Source organism: Furipterus horrens, unplaced genomic scaffold (genome assembly GCF_987537825.1).
Source record: "Furipterus horrens unplaced genomic scaffold, mFurHor1.1.pri manual_scaffold_16, whole genome shotgun sequence".
Taxonomy (NCBI): domain Eukaryota; kingdom Metazoa; phylum Chordata; class Mammalia; order Chiroptera; family Furipteridae; genus Furipterus; species Furipterus horrens.
The window spans coordinates 11,522,358-11,544,361 of record NW_028327186.1 but is presented as its reverse complement, the minus strand read 5'-3'; the positions used below and the strand labels follow the sequence as shown (position 1 = coordinate 11,544,361).

At 46.6% G+C, this 22,004-nt stretch overlaps 2 protein-coding genes across 3 annotated transcripts in view; both read left to right on the top strand.

The window, feature by feature from the left end:
- The first annotated feature begins 6,555 nt into the window (after positions 1–6,555).
- ZNF774 (zinc finger protein 774) lies at positions 6,556–13,768 on the top strand. 2 transcript variants are annotated; one of them, XM_090263762.1, is made up of 4 exons: positions 6,556–6,606; positions 8,674–8,787; positions 10,021–10,127; positions 10,524–13,768. In XM_090263762.1, exons 2-4 carry the CDS (start codon positions 8,690–8,692, stop codon positions 11,759–11,761), a joined length of 1,443 nt encoding a protein of 480 aa, XP_090119888.1. In that variant the 5' UTR covers positions 6,556–6,606; positions 8,674–8,689; the 3' UTR covers positions 11,762–13,768. The 2 variants fall into 2 exon arrangements, with proteins under 2 accessions (XP_090119888.1, XP_090119887.1); XM_090263761.1 differs by having other exon boundaries at positions 6,570–6,693.
- A 7,325-nt stretch (positions 13,769–21,093) lies between these two features.
- IQGAP1 (IQ motif containing GTPase activating protein 1) overlaps positions 21,094–22,004 on the top strand; it is a 66,549-nt gene continuing 65,638 nt past the window's right edge. Inside the window, exon 1 of the mRNA XM_090263786.1 lies at positions 21,094–21,231. Coding sequence (XP_090119912.1) covers positions 21,177–21,231 — 55 coding nt within the window. The 5' untranslated portion in view covers positions 21,094–21,176. The remainder of the gene's footprint in view (positions 21,232–22,004) is intronic.

Below are 22,004 nucleotides of genomic sequence, written 5' to 3'. Positions count from 1 at the left end.
CGTCAGGACCCCCATTGTCAGCCAGAGCTGTGACCTGGAACAGGTCAGTCATTACACTTTTTTAAGGCTTCTGTATATCTGTCTATAAAAAGTGAAAGTTAGGACGGATTTGAAGGTCCTTTTCAGTTGTTATTAGGCCCCTGACGGCCAAAAGCAGCCCCTGAGGAGGAAAGGCATCTGCATAGTAAAAGCCCCCTGTCGCCCGAACCCAACACCCCCTCCGGTGACATGCGGGTGCACCTGGCCTCTGCACACACCTTTGTTTTCGCACGTGGAATTTCTGTGTCTGAAGGAAAGTCCTGTCTTGCCTCTCCTGCCAGGATCTCCCATCTTCCGTCTGTGTCCATCAGCTACTCCCGGCCGTCCTCAGGGCACCTTTGGACGTCTCCCTCTTGTCAGATTCTGCATTGAAAGGTGAGTGTAGGAGGTGGGCCTCTATCGTGGTGTTCCTGCGCTTGGGGTTCTTGAAGAAAAGGCTGCTGTATGACAAGTAAGTAACTACCTGGAAATCCACGGGGGGGGGGGGGCAGGGGGGGATATAAGAACGGAGAGAAAGTCGCTCTTAAAAGATCTGTGATAGAGCGATCATGTATGTTTGTACAGAGCAATAATTGGAGGCACACACAAAAGACTGCCTTTATGTTTTTAATTTTCATTTAAATTTCATTTCATGAAAGTTTAATTTTCATTTTGTGAATATTTGAGAAATGTTTTATGTTTATTGGTGATTACATCTCATTTTCAATGAACTGATTGTTCCTATCTTCTTCCCATTTGTTTAAGTTGAATTTACCCATAAGAGCTCTTCGTATGGGTAATGATTCCTTTGTTATAGGAAATTGCTACTACTTTTCTCAGTTTTTTGTTTTCTTTTTGTTGTTTTTTAAAACATAGAACTTGGACGTTTTTATGACATCAATTTTTATCAGTTTTGTCTTTTTATAAATGCTTCTGAGTTTTGTGTTATTCTTAGAAAGTTCTCTGCACCACTCCAGAGATGATTTAAGTTTCACTTATTTTTCACTAATTATAACCTCTTTAACTAATCTAAGTATAAAGTTGCAAAGTGAGGTTCTCCCGTTGTTCCTATGTCCCAGGTAGTGGCTTAATGCATTAGTCTGAAGTGACCACACACAAACATTGCCACCTGCAGGTTAGCCTGAGCAGGCTGCACTGAGCGCCTGAAGGCAGAAATAGATGCTATCACCTCTCCAGTAGTCAGCATTCCAGGAGTGCAAGATCTCCAAAATGTTTGAGTATGATAATTCTGGAGGATGATCCTATATTAACAAAGATTTATCTCTCCATGTTCCCATCCTCACTAGGGATGCAAATTTACACAAAAGGGAAAAGATGTTTGGCTGCGGTTGGGGTGAGGATACAGCTGAAACTTTCCAGCAGCCTAAAAGTTCATTTACCTCTGCTTCTATCTATCCCAAGCCAACCCTGGGCCACAAGAAATTGGCACTGTCTCGTTACAGGAAAATCCTGGAGTCAGCCATCTCTGCCCTGTGCCTGATTCTCCAGGAAGTTGGTCCTGGCAAATGTCAACTGTCCCAGGTTTACATAGACAATAAGTCACATTTAAGACCAATTCCTGGCATATCCTGGTCCCAGGCCAGTGCCCCATGACCAGCAACTGAGCCTAGAAGCACAGCCCCATCAGTGAGTAGGATTGTTCCTGCTATTTATTCTTTTCTCCAAACCACAGGGGTGACAGAGGCTCTGTTCTACCAGTGAGCAGTCATGGTTAAAGCTTAAGAAGCGCTGGCTGGTGTGGCTCAGTGGATTGAGCACCGGCCTGTGAACCAAAGGGTCGCCGGTTCAGTTCCCAGTCAGGGCACTTGCCTGGGTTGCGGTCCAGGTCCCCAGTTGGCGGTGTGCAAGAGGCAACTACATATGGATGTTTCTCTCCCTCTCTTTCTCCTTCCCTTCCCCTGTCTCTAAAAATAAATAACTAAAATCTTTTTAAAAAAAGACACACACACACACACACAAAAAAAAGCTTCAGAGAACTACTCTGGCAAACTTAAGTAAAAGGGACTTACTTAAAGAATATCAGGGAACTCCCAGAGTAAATAGGAGCTTAAGGATCAGGCTTGAGAAGTTGGGAACCAAGAAACAGAGTAAGGCCCCAAGAACCACAGCAAAAATCCCTGAACAGAAACAGCCCAGCCTGTCCACCGTGAGCTTGGTGTTGCTGCAGCCATGTCTGTTTGCCTGCCTTCCTCTCTGGGTTCCAAACCAGGGAGAGCATTCACCTAAATCTACCCCCACCCCTTGCAAAAAGAAGCTAAAGCAGGACTTTTTCTTTTTTTTAGAATAAAATTTTTTACCCCCCAAGGCCAGTATCCTTTTTTTTTTAATGAATGGTTTGTATTTATTTAGTGTGACAGAGGGAGACCCTTTGAACCTTATGTTGCTCCTCAAGAGATGATAGCTTTCCTCTTTCTCAGATGTCATGTGCTAGCCTGGGCTTTTCTAGCGGCTTCGTGCCAAGAAAGAGGAGACTGGATTTACAGCCTCTGGCCAGTTCCCACGCCCTGTTCTGAACTGCTCTATTCAAGGATGTTTCTGGGAAGACACAGGGTCCTCTGGGCTGGACAGATGCCTCAGGAGGCGGCCCCAGTGCCAGGCAGTGCTTGCCGAGACGCAGAGGCTCCAGTGGCATGGGGTGGCTTAGGACAGCATGTATTTTCGAGGGGATTTAGCACAAGAAATCTCAGTGTCCCCCAAGCTATCATGAATAAAAACAAATTATAAAGAAGAGAAGGAAAGCATTTAAACACATGCACACATATGATCACACACAGACACACACAATCTCTAGCCTACTTAGTTCACTGGAGAAAATTCTCACCAGAATAGTTAGTTGACCATTGGGAAGAGAAAGACAAAATCTTGTAACCGTCTGTAAAAGCTTGCAATACAGTTGGCATGCAGAAAGGGCTTCAGGACAAGTTTCCCAGCTAACCTGTCAAATCAGGCTGCTGCCCCTAAGCTACTCCTTTGCACACTGACACCACTCACTATGAGATTCCCTGAGACACATGGCCAGGGAGGTAGGGACACTCCCCTAGGAATGGTTCGGTGCGAGGACGTTCCCCTAATGGGCTTTGACTACTGTATGTTTGATTTTTCTCTCTCTCCCACACACAGAGCAACTTGAATTTTTTTTTAAAGATTTTATTTTTTTAGAGAGAGGGGAAGGGAGGGAGAAAGAAAGGGAGAGAAACACCAGCATGTGGTTGCCTCTTGCACACCCCCAACTGGGGACCTGGCTTGCAACCCAGGCCTGTGCCCTAACTGGGAAGAGAACCAGTGACCTTTTGGTTCACAGGCTGACACTAAATCCACTGAGCCACACCAGCCAGGGCACAATTTGAATTTTTTAAAGTTATAAAACTAACGCACTCAGAAATCAGAAAGAAAAATAAAGACATATCTGAACACAAAATTAAAAATGTCTGCATACCAGAACAGGCCATAAATTAGGTAAAAAAAAAAAAAAAAAAGACAAAGTAGGGGAAATATTTGAAACACACATTACAAACCAGAGGCCAATTTCTAATTTATATGTTAAAAAAAAGACTAAGAACTCAATAGAAAAATGGCTAAAGGATAAGAATAAGCAGGTCACAGAGAGAGAGAGAGAGAGAGAGAGAGAGAGAAGCGCAACCACAGTAATAATTTTAAAAGTGCAAATCAAAGCAAATACAGAAAGTGTTTGGAACATTTATCCTTGGAATTCTATTACCTTTTAAAAAAATGAGATTGATCTCTATATGCTAATAGAGAAAGATTCCAGATGGGTGGAAAAAGCAAAGTCCAAAACAATGTGCATATAGTATCACACATTTTGTGAAAAAATGGAAAGGGAAGAAACATTTAATATATATGTTAAGAGACACCTAATAAATTTTTCTTGTATACACAAGAAAGTGTGAATGGTGATTAGCTATAGAGAGAAGGACTGAAAAACAGGATGGGACTCTTTTCCTTTTAACATTATAGTTTCCTAAAGTTTTGGGTATTTTACCATGTGTGTGCTTTAAAAAAAAAAAATACAATAATGGAGTTGAGGAACTTTGTCTTCTTTAATTTTAAAACTTTTTGTACTAGAAAAAGAAAGCACTGGTGAGGATGTGAAGCAACAGGAAATCCCAGTCATTGCTGGTGGAATTGCAAAATACTATAGGTGCTCTTGCAGGACAGTTTGGTGGTTTCTTAAAAATGTAAACATCCTCCTGCTATATGATCCAGCCATCACGCTCCTTGGTATGTACCCAGAGGAACCGAGAACTTAATGTCCACATAAAAATCTGCACCCAAAACAAAAAAGGAAGGTAATCATATACACGTATGCTTACTGTCAAAATTATGAAAAATATAGAAACCTTTAAAAAGATAACAAAAATCTATGTATAACTTCAATACCCAAATACAATCTCTCTTTCTATTGTGGGTTTCCTTGCATTCTTTTTTCTATGCATCTGAGTGTGGCCGATATGAACTGTATCACATCAAGATGCCTTTACATTTTTTTTTCCAAAATAAGGGAACCTAAAACTAGCTCCAGCCTCTAGCTACTGAATTAGCCAATAACCTCGTTTTTGGAGCTCTCCTTTCTCCTGGACTTCCCAGGGCCATGGGGTTTGTGTAACGCACAAAGCAGCCCTGTGGGCGCTCACAGGTGTGGGAGAAAAACCCAACGCGTTGCTCTTAAGCTCCGAACTGCGGCTGTGTCTGCAGGTGCTCCAAGCCACCACACGGCGTCACTCTCTGCACGTTCAAATCAATGTGATGCGGTAAACCGGTCCTTCCAGCGTTAGCCTGCTAAGTGCCTGGGAGGAAAAACTCCACTCCCACCTCGTCAGCTAATGCAGAATTCTTTAGCAGTTCCCCAGGACTCCTTCTTAGTATCTTAGAGAGAGAGAGAGGGAGAGAGGGGGGAGGCATGGGTTAATAGCTTACGGTCTGGATTCATTCAGTAAACAATTTTCAAGGGTAAATGGAATTTATTTAAAAGGGTTAGGAAGGGGCTGACAGTTCACGATTATGAATCATCAGGAAAAGCTAGAACTGGAACATGATGTCTTTACTACTGAATCATGCTACTGGTACCCCAATATGTCTCTCCTCCCCCCACTTTCTTTCTCTTTCTTTCTCTCTGGATCCCTCCCTCCCTCCCATCCTTTCCTACCCCTCCCCCTTCTCCTGCTCCTTCTGCTAGCAATGGCCTGATAAACCCTTTCTTTTAAAAAGAAAGGAAAGCTACAATTACTTCATGTGCTTAGAAAGCATAAGTATATTTACATACATTTTTTAATTTCCAGTAAAACAAGGTAGAGCCCATACACTGTAGTCTTTGTGGCTTGTTTTTTCCACCTCAGATTCTTCTCAAGGCTTTACAACTTAAGGAGCCAGTGAGCTGTTGAGGAGTTTCTGGAAGTCAAACATTATTTTCATTCATTTCTAGTAATAAGTTCTCAGTTGACGCAAAACATTTGTGAAATTAAGCAATTTCCCTAGCGATGTGAAAGTTTCTGTGCATAGATAAGGATACGGGGCAGGCCTCGAGGAAGAACAGGAGAGGGAAGACTCTCCTCGAGGGGGCAGCCCGGGGCCCGGAGGCCCAGATGCTTTTGTCCAGCCTCCTCGCCCGCCCCTGCCCAGGCCAGTCAGGTGGCAGAACCAGGGAGGAAAGGGAAAGGCAGAGGGAGCTGGGCTGGGAGCTATGCTGGCTGGACAGCGACCCGCGCCCGCATCTCCCCCACCTACCCCCGCCCCACGGCTAGGCAGTGAGGAGCCCGCTTCTGCGAGCCGGAGCGTTGCGGAAGTAGATGGCAGGGAACCCCTGCTTGGGGAATGGGGCACCAGCAAGGACATGGTTCCTAGAATAGCTGACTCCTTCGCCTGCTTCCTCTGGTTACGAACAGGTGTATTAACCAGTGGCAAGGGGCTGGATGCCTGGGAACTGTGATACTGATGCCAAGCAGCAGAACATCTCCCTTCCACTAACAGTACTGCGTGGGGTTTCTTCTGCGCAGTCTGACTTGGCCGTGAGCCCGGCGGCGGCAGGTGTCACTTCGGTTCCGGCCGCTCCGGGGTGGGGCGGAGAAGAGGCCGGGGCGGGGATCAGCAGCAGGGTCCGAGCGGCGAGCTGCCCCGCGCTCTGGAAGGGCTGGGTACCAGAGCGCAGGGGACGCCGCCTTTGGTATCCGGCTGCCGCACCGTTGTCGGGCGACGCTGGGAGCTTCGCGTCTGCAGATCCCTCTCCGGGAGCACCGTCTTTGATCCCCCTGTCAGCTCCCGAGAGGCGGTTTCCGCAATCGGGTAGCTGGGAAATTGCGTTTAACATTTGTCACCGCTCGGAACTGGGCGTACGGGACTCCGAATCTTTTGGGGCGCTGTTCGGGACTGCATTTCCCAGAAGGCAGCGCGGTGATTGAAAGCCCTGTCAGCCTATGGGTAGGAAGCTTTCTCATCCCGGAAACTGATACGCCAATGGCACGAGGACAGGGGCGGCGTTTTCCGGCGGCTGGCCGTGGGGCTGAGTCGCACCTGTGTCTCCACAGAGCTGTCACAAACCCCGCTAGGACTCGGGTAGGGACCGGCTCGTGTGGTGGGCCGGGTGCGGCTCGGCCGTGGACGACTCTTCTTCCTGCTCCACCCCCGCTGGGCCCTGGGGCGGTGAGTGGGTGCGGGGAAGGAGACAGCCGGGGCGCTGCTGAGGGGCGTGGAGGGGGCTCGCCTGCCGCCCCGACGCTGTCTCTGCCCGGTCGTCGCGCTCGCCCTTCGGAGCCCGCGGGTGTGCAGGGCGGTGGGCAGGGCTGGCTGCGGTGCTCTGCGCTGTCGTCGGGACGGCGGCCCTCGTCTCCTTTTCCTTTCTCCTTGGGGGCGGCCCCCGCGGCGAGGGGGGAGAATGGGTGGCGGCCGACCCGGGCGGTCATGTTCCTATTAATAAATGCAGTGACAACCCGGTGCTTCTCGCAGTGGCCCTTAGGCACAGCCCCTGGCGCTCCGGGGCCTTTGCGGTCACCTGTACAGGGGGCTGGGGACAGCGTGGGGGACAGGGTTTCTGGGACCGCGCCTGGGCACTCGGGCCCCTCACTGCCGCCTTCTCCTGCAGGGGGACACCGCTGCTGTGCTTGGTCGCGGGTGTAGGGAGAAAACCCGCGCTCCGCACGCAGCGCAGTTTCACACCCTAAAGGACAATGTTTCTGTTCGTGAAGGTCTTAAGCCAGAGAGGTGACATGTATTGCTATGGGTTTCAGGTCCTAAAACACTGCGCACGTTGGGGGTGACCAGTAGCAGTGGCTGTGCACGGAGAAGTGTTTCCCTGACAAGTGTTCGCGTGCGTGGGTTCTGGAGGGTCCTCACCCCCATCCGGTCCATCTTGCACTGAAACGCAGAAACATTCTTTGCGGCGGGCTCAGTGCCTGACTTGGGGGCCTGTCTGATATTTCTTTGTGACTCCTCCTGCCTTACAATATGTTACTTAATGAATAAATTACTAATCCGTCCAGTAATCTGGTCATCTCCCCCCAAATAATTTTTTTCTTGATACTGCTGTCAATTTTATTATAATGTATTAATGATTATTTTCAGCCCCTAGGGTTTGTTCGGTGCTTATCCCCACTGAATTTCTTTTCTTTTTCTTTTGTATTTTTATTAGTTTCAGATGTACATCATAGTGATTAGATAGTCATATATTATCCCCATTGAAGTTCATTTAATTTTACAGCTTATCCACCTTTTTCTTTCTAATCCATGTTTTTTTATATCTCATTTCTGACACCATTAAACCATGAAATAGGGCCCTGGCTGGGTAACTCAGTTGATTAGAACATCCTCCAGATAAAGTTTGATCCCTGGTCAGGGCACACACAAGAAGCAACCAATGAATACATAAATAAATGGAACAACAAATCAATGTTTCTCTCTCTCTCTCCCCCTTCTTCTCTCTCTCTAAGTCAATAAATTTAAAAGATAATAATTTTTAAAGGGACTAGTATAAATAACCCATAGACATGGACAATAGGGTGGGCATTGACTGGGAGAAGGGGTGGGCTGGGGGGGAGCAATGGGGGAAAAAGTGGGACAACTGTAATAGGAAAACAATAAAAATAAATTAAAAAAAAAAGGATAATGATTTTTTTAAAGCACCTTGAAATAGAATGGTATCCAGGGCAGTTCCCTTTGTGGTTTTCCTTGGTATTTCACCAAATCTACAAGCTGGGAAAAGTCAACTGTTCTCATAACTATTATGAGTATAATTAAGTCCACTTGCTAATTTGCTGAGGAAAATGCAGTTGGAGAGAATCTGAAAGCTTTCCAGAAATTGAGTTTTACCTGCACACCCTCTCCTTTGTTTATCACGGACAATTTGTTCCTCAAAAGGTGAGCGTTGTCAGAGATAGGGTTCTGTTCATGCACGTGAAAGGCACAAGCCTCTCTAGTATTAGGAGAGTTGGCCAAGGGAAAGATTATGCAAACAGAGACTAAGAAAAGCAAACCTTCTGTGGTTGACAGAATTTACCTGAGAGCTATCTGAGACATAGGGGCTTTGTTTGATTATTCTGGTTTCCTTGCTTGCTGTCTTTTGGTTTTTAGTCCATGGGGGAGAGCATCCAGGGAGCTCCTGATGCTTACTGAAGTCTCTTGCTTTAGCACCCGATGACCCCCAATGATGTGGCTGGGGACTTCAGGGGAGAGTGGGTGCTACTTAGAGAGCCCTCTTCAGGGATACCGCCCGGCGCAGGTAGAAGAATGGGCTCTCAATAGGTAAGGATGCTTTAGATTTAATATTTATATATTTTTAAGAAGGTCTGGGTCTAAGTGGTCTCTTGAGCTCCAGATCCCTGTGAGAATAATGCTTGCCTCCCTGGCAGAAAAAAAAGGAGGACTGTTTTTTTCATGGTACTTTATGGTTTGCAGTCGTCTTTGATTTTTATTGTCTTGTTAATATCTCAACATACCCTTTGATATATGTATTATCTATACCACCTTTTCCCCCCATTTTCTTAGAATTCCCAGTATTAGAAATGCTGGGTCAAAACACAGGCACATTTCTAGTTCGATATTGTTGCCCAACGCCTTCTAAAAAGATTAAATCAATTTATTTATTCCCGCAGCATTATATGAAAGTGTCCATTTCTTCATATTCTGCCATCACAGTGGCTATTATGATATAAGAGTCTGGGTTAATTAATAGTGATAGCTAACTTTATTGAGGACTTATCGCTTAATCCTTATAACTTACGAGGTAGGGCTTATCATTATCCCTATTTTACAGATAAAGACACAGACACATAAAGTTTAAGTAACTTTCCTGAGGTTGCACAGCTCTGCAGTTTTCAACCTTTTTCATCTCACAGCACACGTCAACTAGTTACTAAAATCCCGCAGCACACCCAAAAATACAGTTTTTGTCGATCTGACAAAATACAGGTATAACTTTAACTCATTCACCCCAAACAGCCACTGCTGTGTTGGCTGCTGTCATTTTTTTATTTGCCATCTAAGGGAAAAGAGGTCAGTGACCCCGATAAAATAGTCAAGTATTGCACATTTTAAAAATTCTTGCGGCACACCGGTAGAAAGTCGCTGTCATCACTGTGTCTATTGCTGCCCTTCTGGGAGAAATTTAAGCCCAATATTATAGTTAATTTCCTTGGTTCTCTCTAAGGGTGAGGTCATGGTGCCTTGTTTCTGATAAACTTATCTTTCCACATGGGTTTAGCCTTGTGCCTTCGGAGATGAGTTATTGTGCTTACTCTAGGTTTCAATGAGGAGTCAGATTTTTTTTTAATAAGAGGGAAAGGGCTTTTTCTCTGCCTCTTGGGGAGTTCACCCTCTTCTATCACTTTACCATGGCTGCCCCTGTTAACGAGACCAAACACACGGAAGAGTTTCTCTGGGTGTTCTCTTCTATCGGAGGAGGAGGAGGGCTTAGATTTTGGCCAGGCCTTGTGTGATTGGCTCAGATTAACACCCTGTGTTCATCTTCCTGTATAGGGTTTCTGGACCCAGTGTAATTTCCCAGCTGGAACAGAAAGAAGAGCCATGGGTCCTGCCACTCCCCAATACTGAGGCGAGGAGGGTCCTAAGGGGAAGTCACCCAGGTGAGATGTGATGCGGGCAGGAGAAGGACTTGGAATGCTGCCCTAGACTTTTGTTCTTCCTATTAGACGTTTCAATTTGAGTGCTTGGGCAGTCAGTAATTGACCAGATAAAGTCTCGTTTTCAGTGAGCATTTTGCTTGTGTTTTGATTATAACATCTTTGAAAGAAGTTGGCCAATTTTGACAGTATGTGGCTTACCCTTTCTTGAAGGATGTAAAGGTCACTTCACGTTTTCTTTAAGCTCAATGAACTTCAGTAAACTTCTCACAAAGTGAAAACCAAAGTAGTCAAATTAAGTATAGTCTCTTGCAAAAGTACTAATTTTAATCTTTCTTGCTGTTTTCTGGTGTTTGTCCCTGATAACTTTATTCTCTGTCACTTCTGTTCATTTTTCAGACTTTGAGAATCAGGTGGAGAAACTCCAGCAGGACATTTCTGAAACAGCAGAACAATGTGGAACATCCTCAGAAAGGGCCCTTAAAGGTATTTCTCATCCTCCCAGCTGGGGAGGAAGCTGGGAGATGGGCCTTGAAGTCGAAGAGCGAAGCAGCCTTCCAGGAGAGGGCTGTCGGGGGCCCTTTTCGCCGGGCAGGGATTCAAACAAGCTCCTGGATGGGTATGTAGGAAAGAAGCCTGTGTGTGCAGAATGTGGGAAAAGCTTTAACCAGAGTTCCTATCTCATAAGACACCTAAGAACACATACTGGCGAGAGGCCTTTTAAGTGCATTGAGTGTGGGAAAGGCTTCAAACAGAGTTCAGACCTTGTCACCCACCGCAGAACACACACAGGAGAGAGGCCCTACCAATGTGGTGAATGTGAGAAAAAATTCAGTGACAGCTCCACGCTCATCAAACATCAGAGAACCCACACTGGCGAGAGACCTTACGCGTGCCCGGAGTGCGGGAAGGCTTTTGGGCGTAAGCCACACCTCGTAATGCACCAAAGAACCCACACAGGAGAGAAGCCCTACACGTGCCTCAAATGTCATAAGAGCTTTAGTCGGAGCTCAAACTTCATCACCCACCAGAGGACCCACACGGGAGTGAAGCCTTACGGGTGCAGTGACTGTGGGGAGACCTTTAGCCAAAGCTCAGACCTGATTAAGCACCGACGGAGGCACACAGGAGAGCAGCCCTTTAGGTGTCCGGAGTGCGGGAAGGGCTTTAGGGACAGTTCTCATTTCGTAGCTCACATGAGCACTCACTCTGGGGAAAGGCCTTTCAGCTGTCCTCACTGCCACAAAAGCTTCAGTCAGAGCTCACACCTGGTCACGCACGAGAGGACCCACACGGGTGAGAGGCCTTTCAAGTGTGACCACTGTGGGAAAGGGTTCACTGACAGCTCTGCCCTCATCAAGCACCAACGCATCCACACAGGAGAAAGACCGTACCAATGTGGCGAGTGCGGGAAGAGCTTCAGTCAGAGCTCCCACTTCGTGACCCATCAGCGAATCCACTTGGGAGACAGACCGTACCGATGTCCGGAGTGTGGCAAAGCCTTCAATCAGCGCTCCCATTTCCTGACGCACCACAGAACGCATACAGGAGAGAAACCTTTTCACTGCACTAAATGTGGCAAGAGCTTCCGCCAGAAAGCACACCTTTTATGCCATCAAAACACTCACTTGATTTAGAAAATTATCCGCCGTGGTTCTGCTGCTCCCTCCCACACTCCCATTGCTACTGTCTGCAAGTGTCCCACAGACAGAAAGCCCGACCCCGGGCATCGGCGGCTCAGCGTGGGCCCTGATCTGTTTGCCCTCTTTCATTTTCTCCACATGTGGATGGTGAGGATGACCCTGTGGGATCCCAATAATGTTTTGAACACAAAAGGCATTCTTTCAGTGTTTTTGATGGACTCTTAGAGAAACGGGAGTTTACTGGTTGATGCCTGGTTACTAAAGGAGAAGTGAGACCGATGTGACCTACAGGTCCCGTGTGAGCCACCTAGCACGATGCCTGGCACAAAGTAGGTGCTCAGTAACGAAGTGGTCACATTGTCACTGTGATGACTAAGATCTGCGATCTTATATAAAGCCCTCAATGTAGCGTCTGTTCCTTAAAAGACACTCCACACAAAGTTGGGGGCTTCTAACAGCCTCATTACTCAGAAAGGAAGTCATTGGTGCAGCCCCGCAAGCCCGGGACCTGCAAGAAATTAGGTTGGCATTGGAGGATTTGGGGAGCAAACACACAGATCTAACAACACAGAAAACGCTCTCCCAGCCCAGTGCTATGCAGGCATTAGTCACCAGATGTCTCATTGCTGTGACAAGGCAGAATCAGCATAGAGGACATTTGCGGTCTTGTGACTAAGCTGAAAGAATTTCAGAAGCTTTTTGTACAGCAGTGTCTGAGGTCCTGTCACCGGAGGCCTGCTGCCATCTAAGGCATAGGAAATACCCGGTGACAAGCAAGCCAAGGGGACCTGGAAGAGGACCGTAGTAATGCTGCGGAAGCAAAATGCCCGAGACTGTTAAAGACTATTACAGGGGTGCTTCCCGGCGTTCAGCTATAGGCAACAATCCCTGTTTTCTAATTTGCTGGGTCATTGCTTTTAGTTTTAAGTGAATGCGACTCTGATCCATTTAGGGTCATTCCTTTTACCCACGGGTACATTCCTATACTTAATTGAAATGCATGGAGGGAGGGCAGTGTGTTGGAAAGAACACTGGCTTCCCTGAGAAGGTGAGCTGTTTGAGTCCTGGCCCTAACACTTACCTTTGGCCAGACTTCCACCTTCTCTCAGGGTCTGAAGCACACACGCACGCAATCACGCATGCGCACACGCACATAAGCACTTTCTGGTTAAACTATAAAATTTAATGTTACACTATTGTTGCTCAAGTCTTTTTCCAAGAAACTCTGGATAATATTTCTCCAGATGTCTCCTTTTCTCTCATGATGAGGGACTCATTTTTTCACCCGTTGAAAACCGAAGGCCTGAAAAGGCCACATGACTCATTGTGGGTCACATGTTTTCACAGAAGAGCCAGATTTTGGCTGCAGGTCTCCTCGTGAACAACATGGAACAGACCGGCTCTGGAATTTGTCAGTGTCTCTGCAACACTGCAGGACTGGAGGACCCATATTATATCCATCAAACCACTGTGCATCTGGGAACGATGGAGGCATGTAGCCCATAGTCCCAGGAGCTTTACAGGATCCTGGGCCGGGGGTCCTTGATCCTTGCCGAGGGGTGAGAGTGGACAGGTAAGGGCAGACGCAGGGAGTCCAAGGGGTTAAAGGAGGGTGTTGTCTGTTTAACACTCCAGAGAGAGAAGGGTTGCCCGAAGGTGTTAATACAGACTAAGTTGTTACATCAGCCTTGGAACCTAGTTTGTCCCCTTCCTATGGAATGCCACCTCAGGGCTTTAACTCATATGGGACAGAACTTGCCAGTAACCTAAGCTTTTTCTTTGACCGGACAATTAGATAATTGACCAGGACAAAATTTTTTTTGGTTAATCCAGTGCAGTGGTTCCAAACTGTGCATCCAGACCAGTCTCCTTAGCATCTGGGAGCCTGTTAGAAATGCAAATTCTAAGTCCTCAGCCCAGACCTACTGAATCAGACCCTAGGAGTGACATGTGTGAACTCAGGGGGTGCCACCTCTCTGGAGTGAAGTGGTTTGGCCAGGTATGTGGAATGGCACCCTACAGAGGTGAGTTCGATACCCCTCAGAAGAGATGTTCTGAGACTTTTGCACGCATTAATGTAAAATGTCCCTGCAGATGCCCCACAAGAGGGAGCCGGTTAGAGGACACAGAGGGTCAGGAAAGCTACCTTATGAGCACTGGCAGGCATCAGTCTACACCCAGCTAGGAATGTGATGTGTGCTCACTGTCTGTGAGTGACCCTAGGCTTGGGAGGCAGGATGTGGAAGTGGCACAGAACCAGGGGGCAGAAGACCCAGCTTCCAGTTTTGGTGCAGTTGTTCGGCCAGCCGTCTTTGGTCAGGCCAGCTGATCACTCTCGGCTTCAGTCTGTCTGTTAAATCAGAAACAGATCCCTCTGTCTCTAACACTTTAAAATTGGGGGCTCTCACCCTGGCTGGTGTGGCTCAGTAGATTGAGCGCCAGCCTGCGAACCAAAGAGTCGCCGGTTCGATTCCCAGTCAGGGCACAGGCCTGGGTTGTGGGCCGGGTCCCCAGTTGGGGGTGTGTGAGAGGCAAACACACTTTGATATTTCTCTCCCTCTCTTTCTGCCTCCCTCCTCTCTCTCTAAAAATAAATAAATAAAATTGGGGGCTCTCACAGACCCCAGTACTGTCCATGGGGTTGAGTGAGGCTTAATGAGCTGTAACAAAATGATACATATAAGACTGTATAGTATTGTATCTGCTTCATAAATGTCAGTGACAGTAATAATAATGATAATCTTTGCCTTGAAAGAGTTTTAAAGGATAAGGAGTACCTATGTAGAGAAAGACGGGAAATATTTTTGGAAAAGGGGCGACAAGCACCTTACCCGAAATTAAAAGGCAGAGGTAGAGAGTTGGGAGACTTGGACTTTTTCCTCTATGAATATTTTTCAAGGTGTGAGCCAAGGGCCACCTACATTAGTGTTATCCAGGGTGCTTATGCAAAATGCAGATTTAGTGACCCCACCTTTGGACAAGTTGGTAAATTCACACCGTGGAGTGATATTTATCAGGGAGATGAACAAACTTCAGTTACATGTGCCAGCACAAAAAAGCCTCAAAAATCCAATACTGAGTGCAAAAAATAAGACAGAAAAGCACATATGGTAGTAAGGGCCAAAATTCCATGAAAGGAAAAGCAGGCAAAACCAGACACCATATTGCTTGAGTGTTAAGAAGCCATTCACAGACTGTAATGGAAACAAAGGATTTATTGAAGTCAGAGTAGAGGTCAGTGGAAATGAGGAAGGAGAGTACTGCGTTTCTATTTAAGGTGGGTGCTGAGGACACAGGGTTTTCTTAAAAAATTATTCTTTAAATTAATTTGCATTATTCACGTACTTTTTACTTACAAGATAATTCACAAGAAAAGAGCAAATAAGAAAACAGAACACTCTTCCAAGAGACTCAGCTTTTTCACGTAGATCACATAAACTTGAGTTATACTTAGGAAAAAAAAAAAGACAATCCAAGTGCCTAGGCCTGAACAGACACCAAGCCCATCCCTTCCATTCTTTCTCAGTCACACTTCTTCAATTTTCCTTCAGCTAAGACCCAGACCCTCCCCTTACGTAGTACAAATAACTGTCCAGAAAATGATAGCCCCATGCTTCCATAATCAGCCAAACTTAGACCTCCTGTCCGAATGCAGGATTCCTTGCTGCATTAATAAGACTCTTGTGAACACCTTTTTTTTTTTCTCCCAGAAAAAAATGTTCCCACAGTTTAAATTATTTCTGCAGGGTGTGAACATTTTTATAGCTCTTGTTACTTGCTGCTAAATCATTTTCTGAGCCAGTTGTACCAAGTTACAATGCTACTTGCAGTAAATGACCACCAGTTTTACCACACCCTCATCCTTGAAAAAGTTTTGCTAGTTTGAGAGACAGGATCTCTTAAAAGGCTTTATGTTATACCTGTTTATTTTCCAGCTTATACCAACTGGATGTAGAAGCATAAACAGTAGTACAATTCTGCCCTTGGAGCCCTGACTGGGAATCGAACCCCTAACCTTTTAGTGTGCTTTTCCTACCTCACCTTTTCCTACTGAACCAGTATCCACTCTATTTTTTAAAAATTCAGTATGTACGATATACAGAAGGTATAAAGAGTAGTGCAAAGAACAATTATGTATCTACCACACAGCTTAAGAAATAAAATTTTGTCAGCCCCACTTTAACAAAAAAAAAAAAAAAAGTAAATTTTACCAATAAAGGTTCCTGTGAATTCTTCCTCAATCACAGCTCCTTCCCCAGCCCTTATGCCACTCTCCTGAATTTGGTATTTCTCACTCCCATGAATTTACCTTTATTTATGCTTTCTCTCTGTATATATTTATATAGAGATATTGATATCGATTCCTAAGCAATGTATAATATTGATTTGCAAAAACTTGTTTAAACTGTGTGAATGGGTATCAAGGTAAGTGTTCTATACTCCCCCACCCCCAATATTGTATTTGTGAGAGTCCTCCATGTTGATACGTGTAGTTGTACTTCATTTGTTTCCTTGCTTTAATATTCACTATAAAGTCACACTGAAATGTATCTGTTTTCCTGATGATGGCCATTTAGATCATTTCTGGCTTTTGCTGTCACAGGCATTTCTGTGATGAACATTTTAATATGTCTCTTTGCATACATGTGTAGGAGTTTTTCTGAGTATATATACCTAGGAATGGAAGTCTGAGGTCATAGGTTAAGTGCATCTTTAACTAGACAGTGCCAAATTATTCTCCCAAGTAGTTGAACTGATTTCCATTCTCACACTAGGTATTTCCTTAACTCTTCTTCCTGGTCAACTTTTTCTTTTGTCAGACTTTAAAATTTTTCCAATCGGAGGGATATGGATGACCTCATTGTGGTTTTAATATACATCTCTCTGATTGGCGGGGAAGTCGAACACTTTTTACAAGTTCATTGGTTGTGCATGTGACCTCCTCAGGGAAGTCTGTGTTCCTAATGTGCTCATTCTTCAAGGCCCCTTTAAACACCCCCCCTCCATGAAATATTTCCAGATCTCTACCATCAGGCAGATGGGATCTCCTTTGATCTCTGTAACCTTTCCTACAGTACATCTTGGGTTACACTTTTTATTTCATCTTGTAAAGTCATTTGTGTACTTGTCTAGAGGGCAGGGACTGTTTTTAATTCAACATTATGCCCTTGTTAGTACCCAGTGCAAAGCAAACATTTCATAAATCTTTGCCGAGTCAAATTATGGCCCTTCCCTGCTTTTAGAAACTTAAATAGTTTCCTATCATCTACAGAAGAGAGCTGAATCTCCTTAATGTAGAATTTAAGACCCTCACTTGGGCTCTGGCATCAACTTTCCTTTCCTGCTTCTTCTCCCGGTGTGACCCTGCCTTCTGCCCCAGATACTAGACTCTTTGTCCACAATGAAGTCCCAGTCTGCAAATGCTTGGCTTTTCTCCCTGCAGCCAGGACTGCAGGTTGATCCCACCTGTTTTAGCTGCCCATCAGATTCTTTAAGAGACATTCTAGGGATCCTGAAGCCAGAAGCTTGTTTTTCTTCCCAAGCATGGCTTTTGCTCTGAAATCGTCATTCGTGTACTAAGTAGAGGTTAGCTAGTGTTGCTAGTAACCCCTTATCATTCTATAGACGTTTAAATGCATGGCGTGAGAGCGCCCTGCCCATGCAGGGCCTGTGAAAGAATCTGGTCTTCTTTTGTCCTCCTGCCTCTCTTTTCAGCAGACTTGGATCTGGCTCATGGTTCCTAACTATGTCTCCTGATGGGTCCTTGTATTTGTCCTTTGTCTTTAGCCTTGAGTCTGCAGGAGTGAGTGTCCTGTGGCCTGTTCTAACCCCCCGACGGGAAACCAATTCCCCATCTCCATTCTGGGCTCACTTCCTGTCTTCCTCCCACAACTTCAGGTCTCTGTTGTCAGGGGTCTTTAGACCAAGACATGGGGGTTCACAAATGTTTTTTGAAGGCCTTTCAGAGGCAATCTGGCCTGTGCAGGAAGTGCCTGAACACCTTCTCAGTGATAAGCTATCTATAAACTGGAACATGATGTTGAACAGTGATACGCCAGAGATTTTAGAATCGGAAAAACCTAGGCCTGATTCCTACCTCTGCATCTTATGACTTGAGCAAAATACCAAACCTCTTTGCGCCTGTTTCCTCATTCATAAAATGAGAATAATTCTCTCTTCTTCATAGGGTTATTGTGAGGGTTAAATGAGACAATCTAGAGAGAGCATTTAGCATGTTCTGGAACATGGTAAGCAGTTGGTAAATGGCTGCGATTATAAAGTTTAAAACTTTTGCTCCTTTCTGAAAAATTATGAGGTTGAAGAAGTGTCTGAAGTCAAAATATCCGGCAGGAACGATGCTTATACACAAGACCCAGGATATCCGAATACTTGAAGTACAAGACAAAATAGGTTTTCTTCAAAGACATAAAGGAGAGTTAAACGGTAGCAGGTAACAATTAAAGTTCACTAAAGATGAAAACTGGGTCCTAACAGAGACCCACTGGATGGTATATTGTAATTTGTGATATGTTGTCCTCTTTGTTCTATCTCTAGCCTGAGTTTAACCATGGAACACAGAGAAATGAGAGCAGAGATTTCATAGATCACATGAAGTACTACATCCGCTCAAAGAACTCATTGAATATATGGAGTCAGTCCTATCTGTGAGGAGCAGGGTGTCCAGCTAGTCACAGTTCTTTTTATATGAAAATTTTATCATCAGAGCATTTGACAACACTACCTGTGAACCACCTCATCCTCCCCACCCCCATATACCCAAATGTCCCTGGACATATGTATTAGTTTTGTACTGAAGTCTGGGGCAAGCTTAACTGGAGTTTTTTTTCTCAAGTTTTACAAGGTGAGACTCAAAATGTCTGTTGGGCTGGGCTCTTGAGGGTCTAGGGAAGATTCTGCTTCTGAGCTCATGTAAGTCATTGAGAGAATCAAGTTCTTTGCTGTTATAGATTGAGGTCCCTGTTTCCTTGCTGGCTGTTAGCCAAGAATTACTCTCGGCTCCTCAAGGAGAACTGCCTAATGCCAAGTGGGGCTTCAGAAAGACTGTGTCAATTTACAGACCACCAGCAGGACATGACAGTGGTTGGTTTTTCACCCCTTTACCAATAGTATCAATTGAAACAAAACAAAGCACAGCACAACACCACGTTGCTACTCTGACAGGCAAGACGTGGTAAGTGGCCAGTTATAGTCGTAATGTGCATTTCTCTGAATGTGGTTATTAACCAGTTATGTGGGCTTCGTCATTAGACAGACCTAGGTTTGAATTCCAGCTCTGCCTCTTGCTGTGTGGCTTCAGTTGAGTTAGTTTTCCATGGTCTCACCTGTAAATTGGAGATAATAATACTTCTTACTTTGTAGGACTATTATGAGGCTTAGATAAGAAACAATATAAAACACTTAGTCTAGTAAAAACTCTGCACATTTACTTACTGTAGTTATGAAGAATGACTTAGTCTGTGAACACCAGAGAAAGCTATGTGAGATATCTGAAACTCAGTGGGGTGTTGATTTAAATCCCTGTTACAATTTTGTGCTCCTCGGAATAAGAAAGAATGCAAGGGCCCATTAGGTTCATAACCTTTATCATCCGACAGAAAATACATTTACTTATTTGGATAGCATACATCACAAAGGTCTTTATAATTAAAATAAAAACATGTACATATCTTAAAAGCCAAGAAACATAAAATCAAATCAAAGATAAACTGGGTAGGTAGGACTTGCAGGTTTCTAAGAGGAGTCAGAAGATAAGATAATGGATTTTGAAGTCAATGAAATACTATAAAACGGGGCTCAGAATGACATTTGGCACAGTGAGAGGGTTGGCTCTGAAAGCCCACAGCTCCAGGACTTATGTCTGTAGGATCCGCTAATGAAAAATAACCTTAGTTAATTAGGTTGGACACTTTCTTAGCAGTTTCGTGTCTTTCAACTTAGAGAATCTTTAGGATTAAGTACAGGAAGGGGTAATGGGGTAAAAACTGTGGGGTTACGACATTGGGGTTAAGAAGAAATGTGTTCATATCCCACATTTTATGCCCTTGCAATAATTAAAAATCGGCTTATTAGAGTGACAACCTTAAAACTCTTGTTTTAAATGCATATTTGAGTTAGTTTTAGACTTAAGATTTTGAGTTGAAATCTTACTAAGCTTACACATGGAATTGGGCCAACTAAGAACTTAGATTCATTATATTTGTAAGCTTATCTGATTTAAAAGGGTTACTAAGCACTGAAGTTTCTAGGTCAAACACCTGAAGAAGTTAAAAAGAACATCTAGTATATATACATGATTTCGAATTGAAGATGTTGAATTAACTAAGTTTGTGAATGGGACCAGGATTATTAAAAGTTTCTGAAAGGTGATTGGTAAAATATAGGGGCTACAGCAGTAGCGGTGTCAGGGCTGGGCACGTTCAAGTATTTGTGGGATTCATAGGGGAAAATGCCCATCACACGGCTGAAAATACCGAGTGGGAACTTACAGAGGGTCTGGCCTGGAGATACACCTAGGGTTCCTCGCCGCTTTAAGGTGAGCGTGGATAAAGTTCCCAAGAGCGTGGACAAAGAAACGGCAGAGGGCTGCGGACAATTCTGTCGAACAGCAATTATTTTAAGGGCAGCGCACACGGGGCGAGGGGAAGAGCCCCCAAAGGGGCAGAGAGTCCCCTAAAAAGAACTCGCCAAGATCAGCGGCAGGGCATCTAAGGGAAGGAAGTTTGGACGAACACAGCTCTCCCGCTTTACCATCCCCTTCTCAACATTAGGAGGGACGAGCAGTCCGAATCCGGCGACTGCCGGCGCGTCTTAGGAGAACGGAGGCCAGACCGCCGGGCTCCGCGGTCCCTATGGCAGTGGGGGTCCTGCTTGCGTCCAGTAAGGACACGCTGGGCCACTTCAGAGGACGCCCTCCTCGAGCCCTTTGGTACGCAGTTTAGCTCGGCGGGCAGGGGGAGGGAAGGAGCCCAAGCTTTTTTATTTCAAGCCACCGACAATGGCAGCCTTTCTGTCGGAGGCGAGAATGCGGTGGCGGCGGGAGAGGCTGAGGTTCCAGGGCGGGGGCAGGCCTTCAGCTCCGCGAGTCTGACTGGTCGCTGGCTCCGCCTCCTTTCTTCCGCCTCCAGTCGGCGCCTGGAGGGCTCGGGGCGGGGCTATGGGCGGGGCTACAGGCGGGACAGGCCTGCTCGGGCTCCGCCTCCTTCCGCCCGCTCCCGTCGGCGCAGCAGGGTGGGGCCGCTGGGCGGGGCCTCCGGGGGGCGGGGCCGGCGCCGCGGGGCGGGGCCTCAGACACTCGGACAGCCCGCGCACTCTACAGGAGCTGCAGCCGCCGCCGCCCGCGCCTCCACGGTCTCACCGCTTCCTCAGCAGAGACCTGGGCTCCGCCGCCATGTCCGCCGCGGACGATATCGACGGGCTGGGCGTGTCCCGGCCGCACTATGGCTGTGAGTGCGGGGCTTCCTGGCGCGCGAGTTTCGGGGCTGCGTTCTCTGCTTCTCAGGCGCCGTTTTCCCGGGGGTGGGGGTCGGCCGGGCGGGTGGGGCAGGGCGGCTGCGGGCCGCGCGGACCCGGAAGAGCCGGCTCCCAGCCCGCGCGCCCCTCGCTCTCCGAGGCGGCGGGGGCACTCGGGCGGTCTGCACGCTTCAGCCGGGCCGCTACGGCAGGAGGGCCGCGCCCAGCGCCGCTCGCCGCCCGGCCGGACCGTGATTGAGGGGGACGGCCTGGGCTGAGGTGGCAGGAGGGCCGTGCAGGGCGTGTCCCGCGACCGGAGACGAGGGCGCTGCTCCTCCCCCTGCGCTGCCGGCGCGGGAGACCCTGGGTCCCACCTGCCCGGCCGCAGGCGCGCCGCGGGGTGCGGCCCTGGGCGGGTCGCGTCAGCCTCCTTCGGCTCAGTTCCCTCGTCAGGATTTCAAAAAACAAAAAAAAGCACAGAAAAACCCGAAACCCCCCAAACCCCCGACTTCCTCATTTCTGTAGCTGCCCTGGGACGTCCCTGAACCGCGGGCGGGATGGTTAGCGCGGCCGGAGGGGAGCCCTTCGGGGCCTGCGGTTTCCGACTTTGTTGTCCACTCGGGGGGTAACGTCCAGTTTCTCGGGGGATTTCACGCACCCACAGTTACATGCGCGGTGTGTCACGCGTGTGAGGGGAAAGGTGAGCGAGACCAGGCCCTGCCTTCCACGAGCGTTTTAACCAGAGAGAGGGCGGGGGGGGAGGCAG

What these genes read in the sequence shown, in the direction of transcription:
- ZNF774 (XM_090263762.1), top strand. Translation starts at nt 8,690, where the DNA reads ATGATGTGGCTGGGGACTTCAGGGGAGAGTGGGTGCTACTTAGAGAGC. An exon ending in GAAGAATGGGCTCTCAATAG is followed by an intron (nt 8,788 to 10,020) that starts GTAAGGATGCTT and finishes CTTCCTGTATAG; the next exon opens with GGTTTCTGGACCCAGTGTAA. An exon ending in CCTAAGGGGAAGTCACCCAG is followed by an intron (nt 10,128 to 10,523) that starts GTGAGATGTGAT and finishes TTCATTTTTCAG; the next exon opens with ACTTTGAGAATCAGGTGGAG.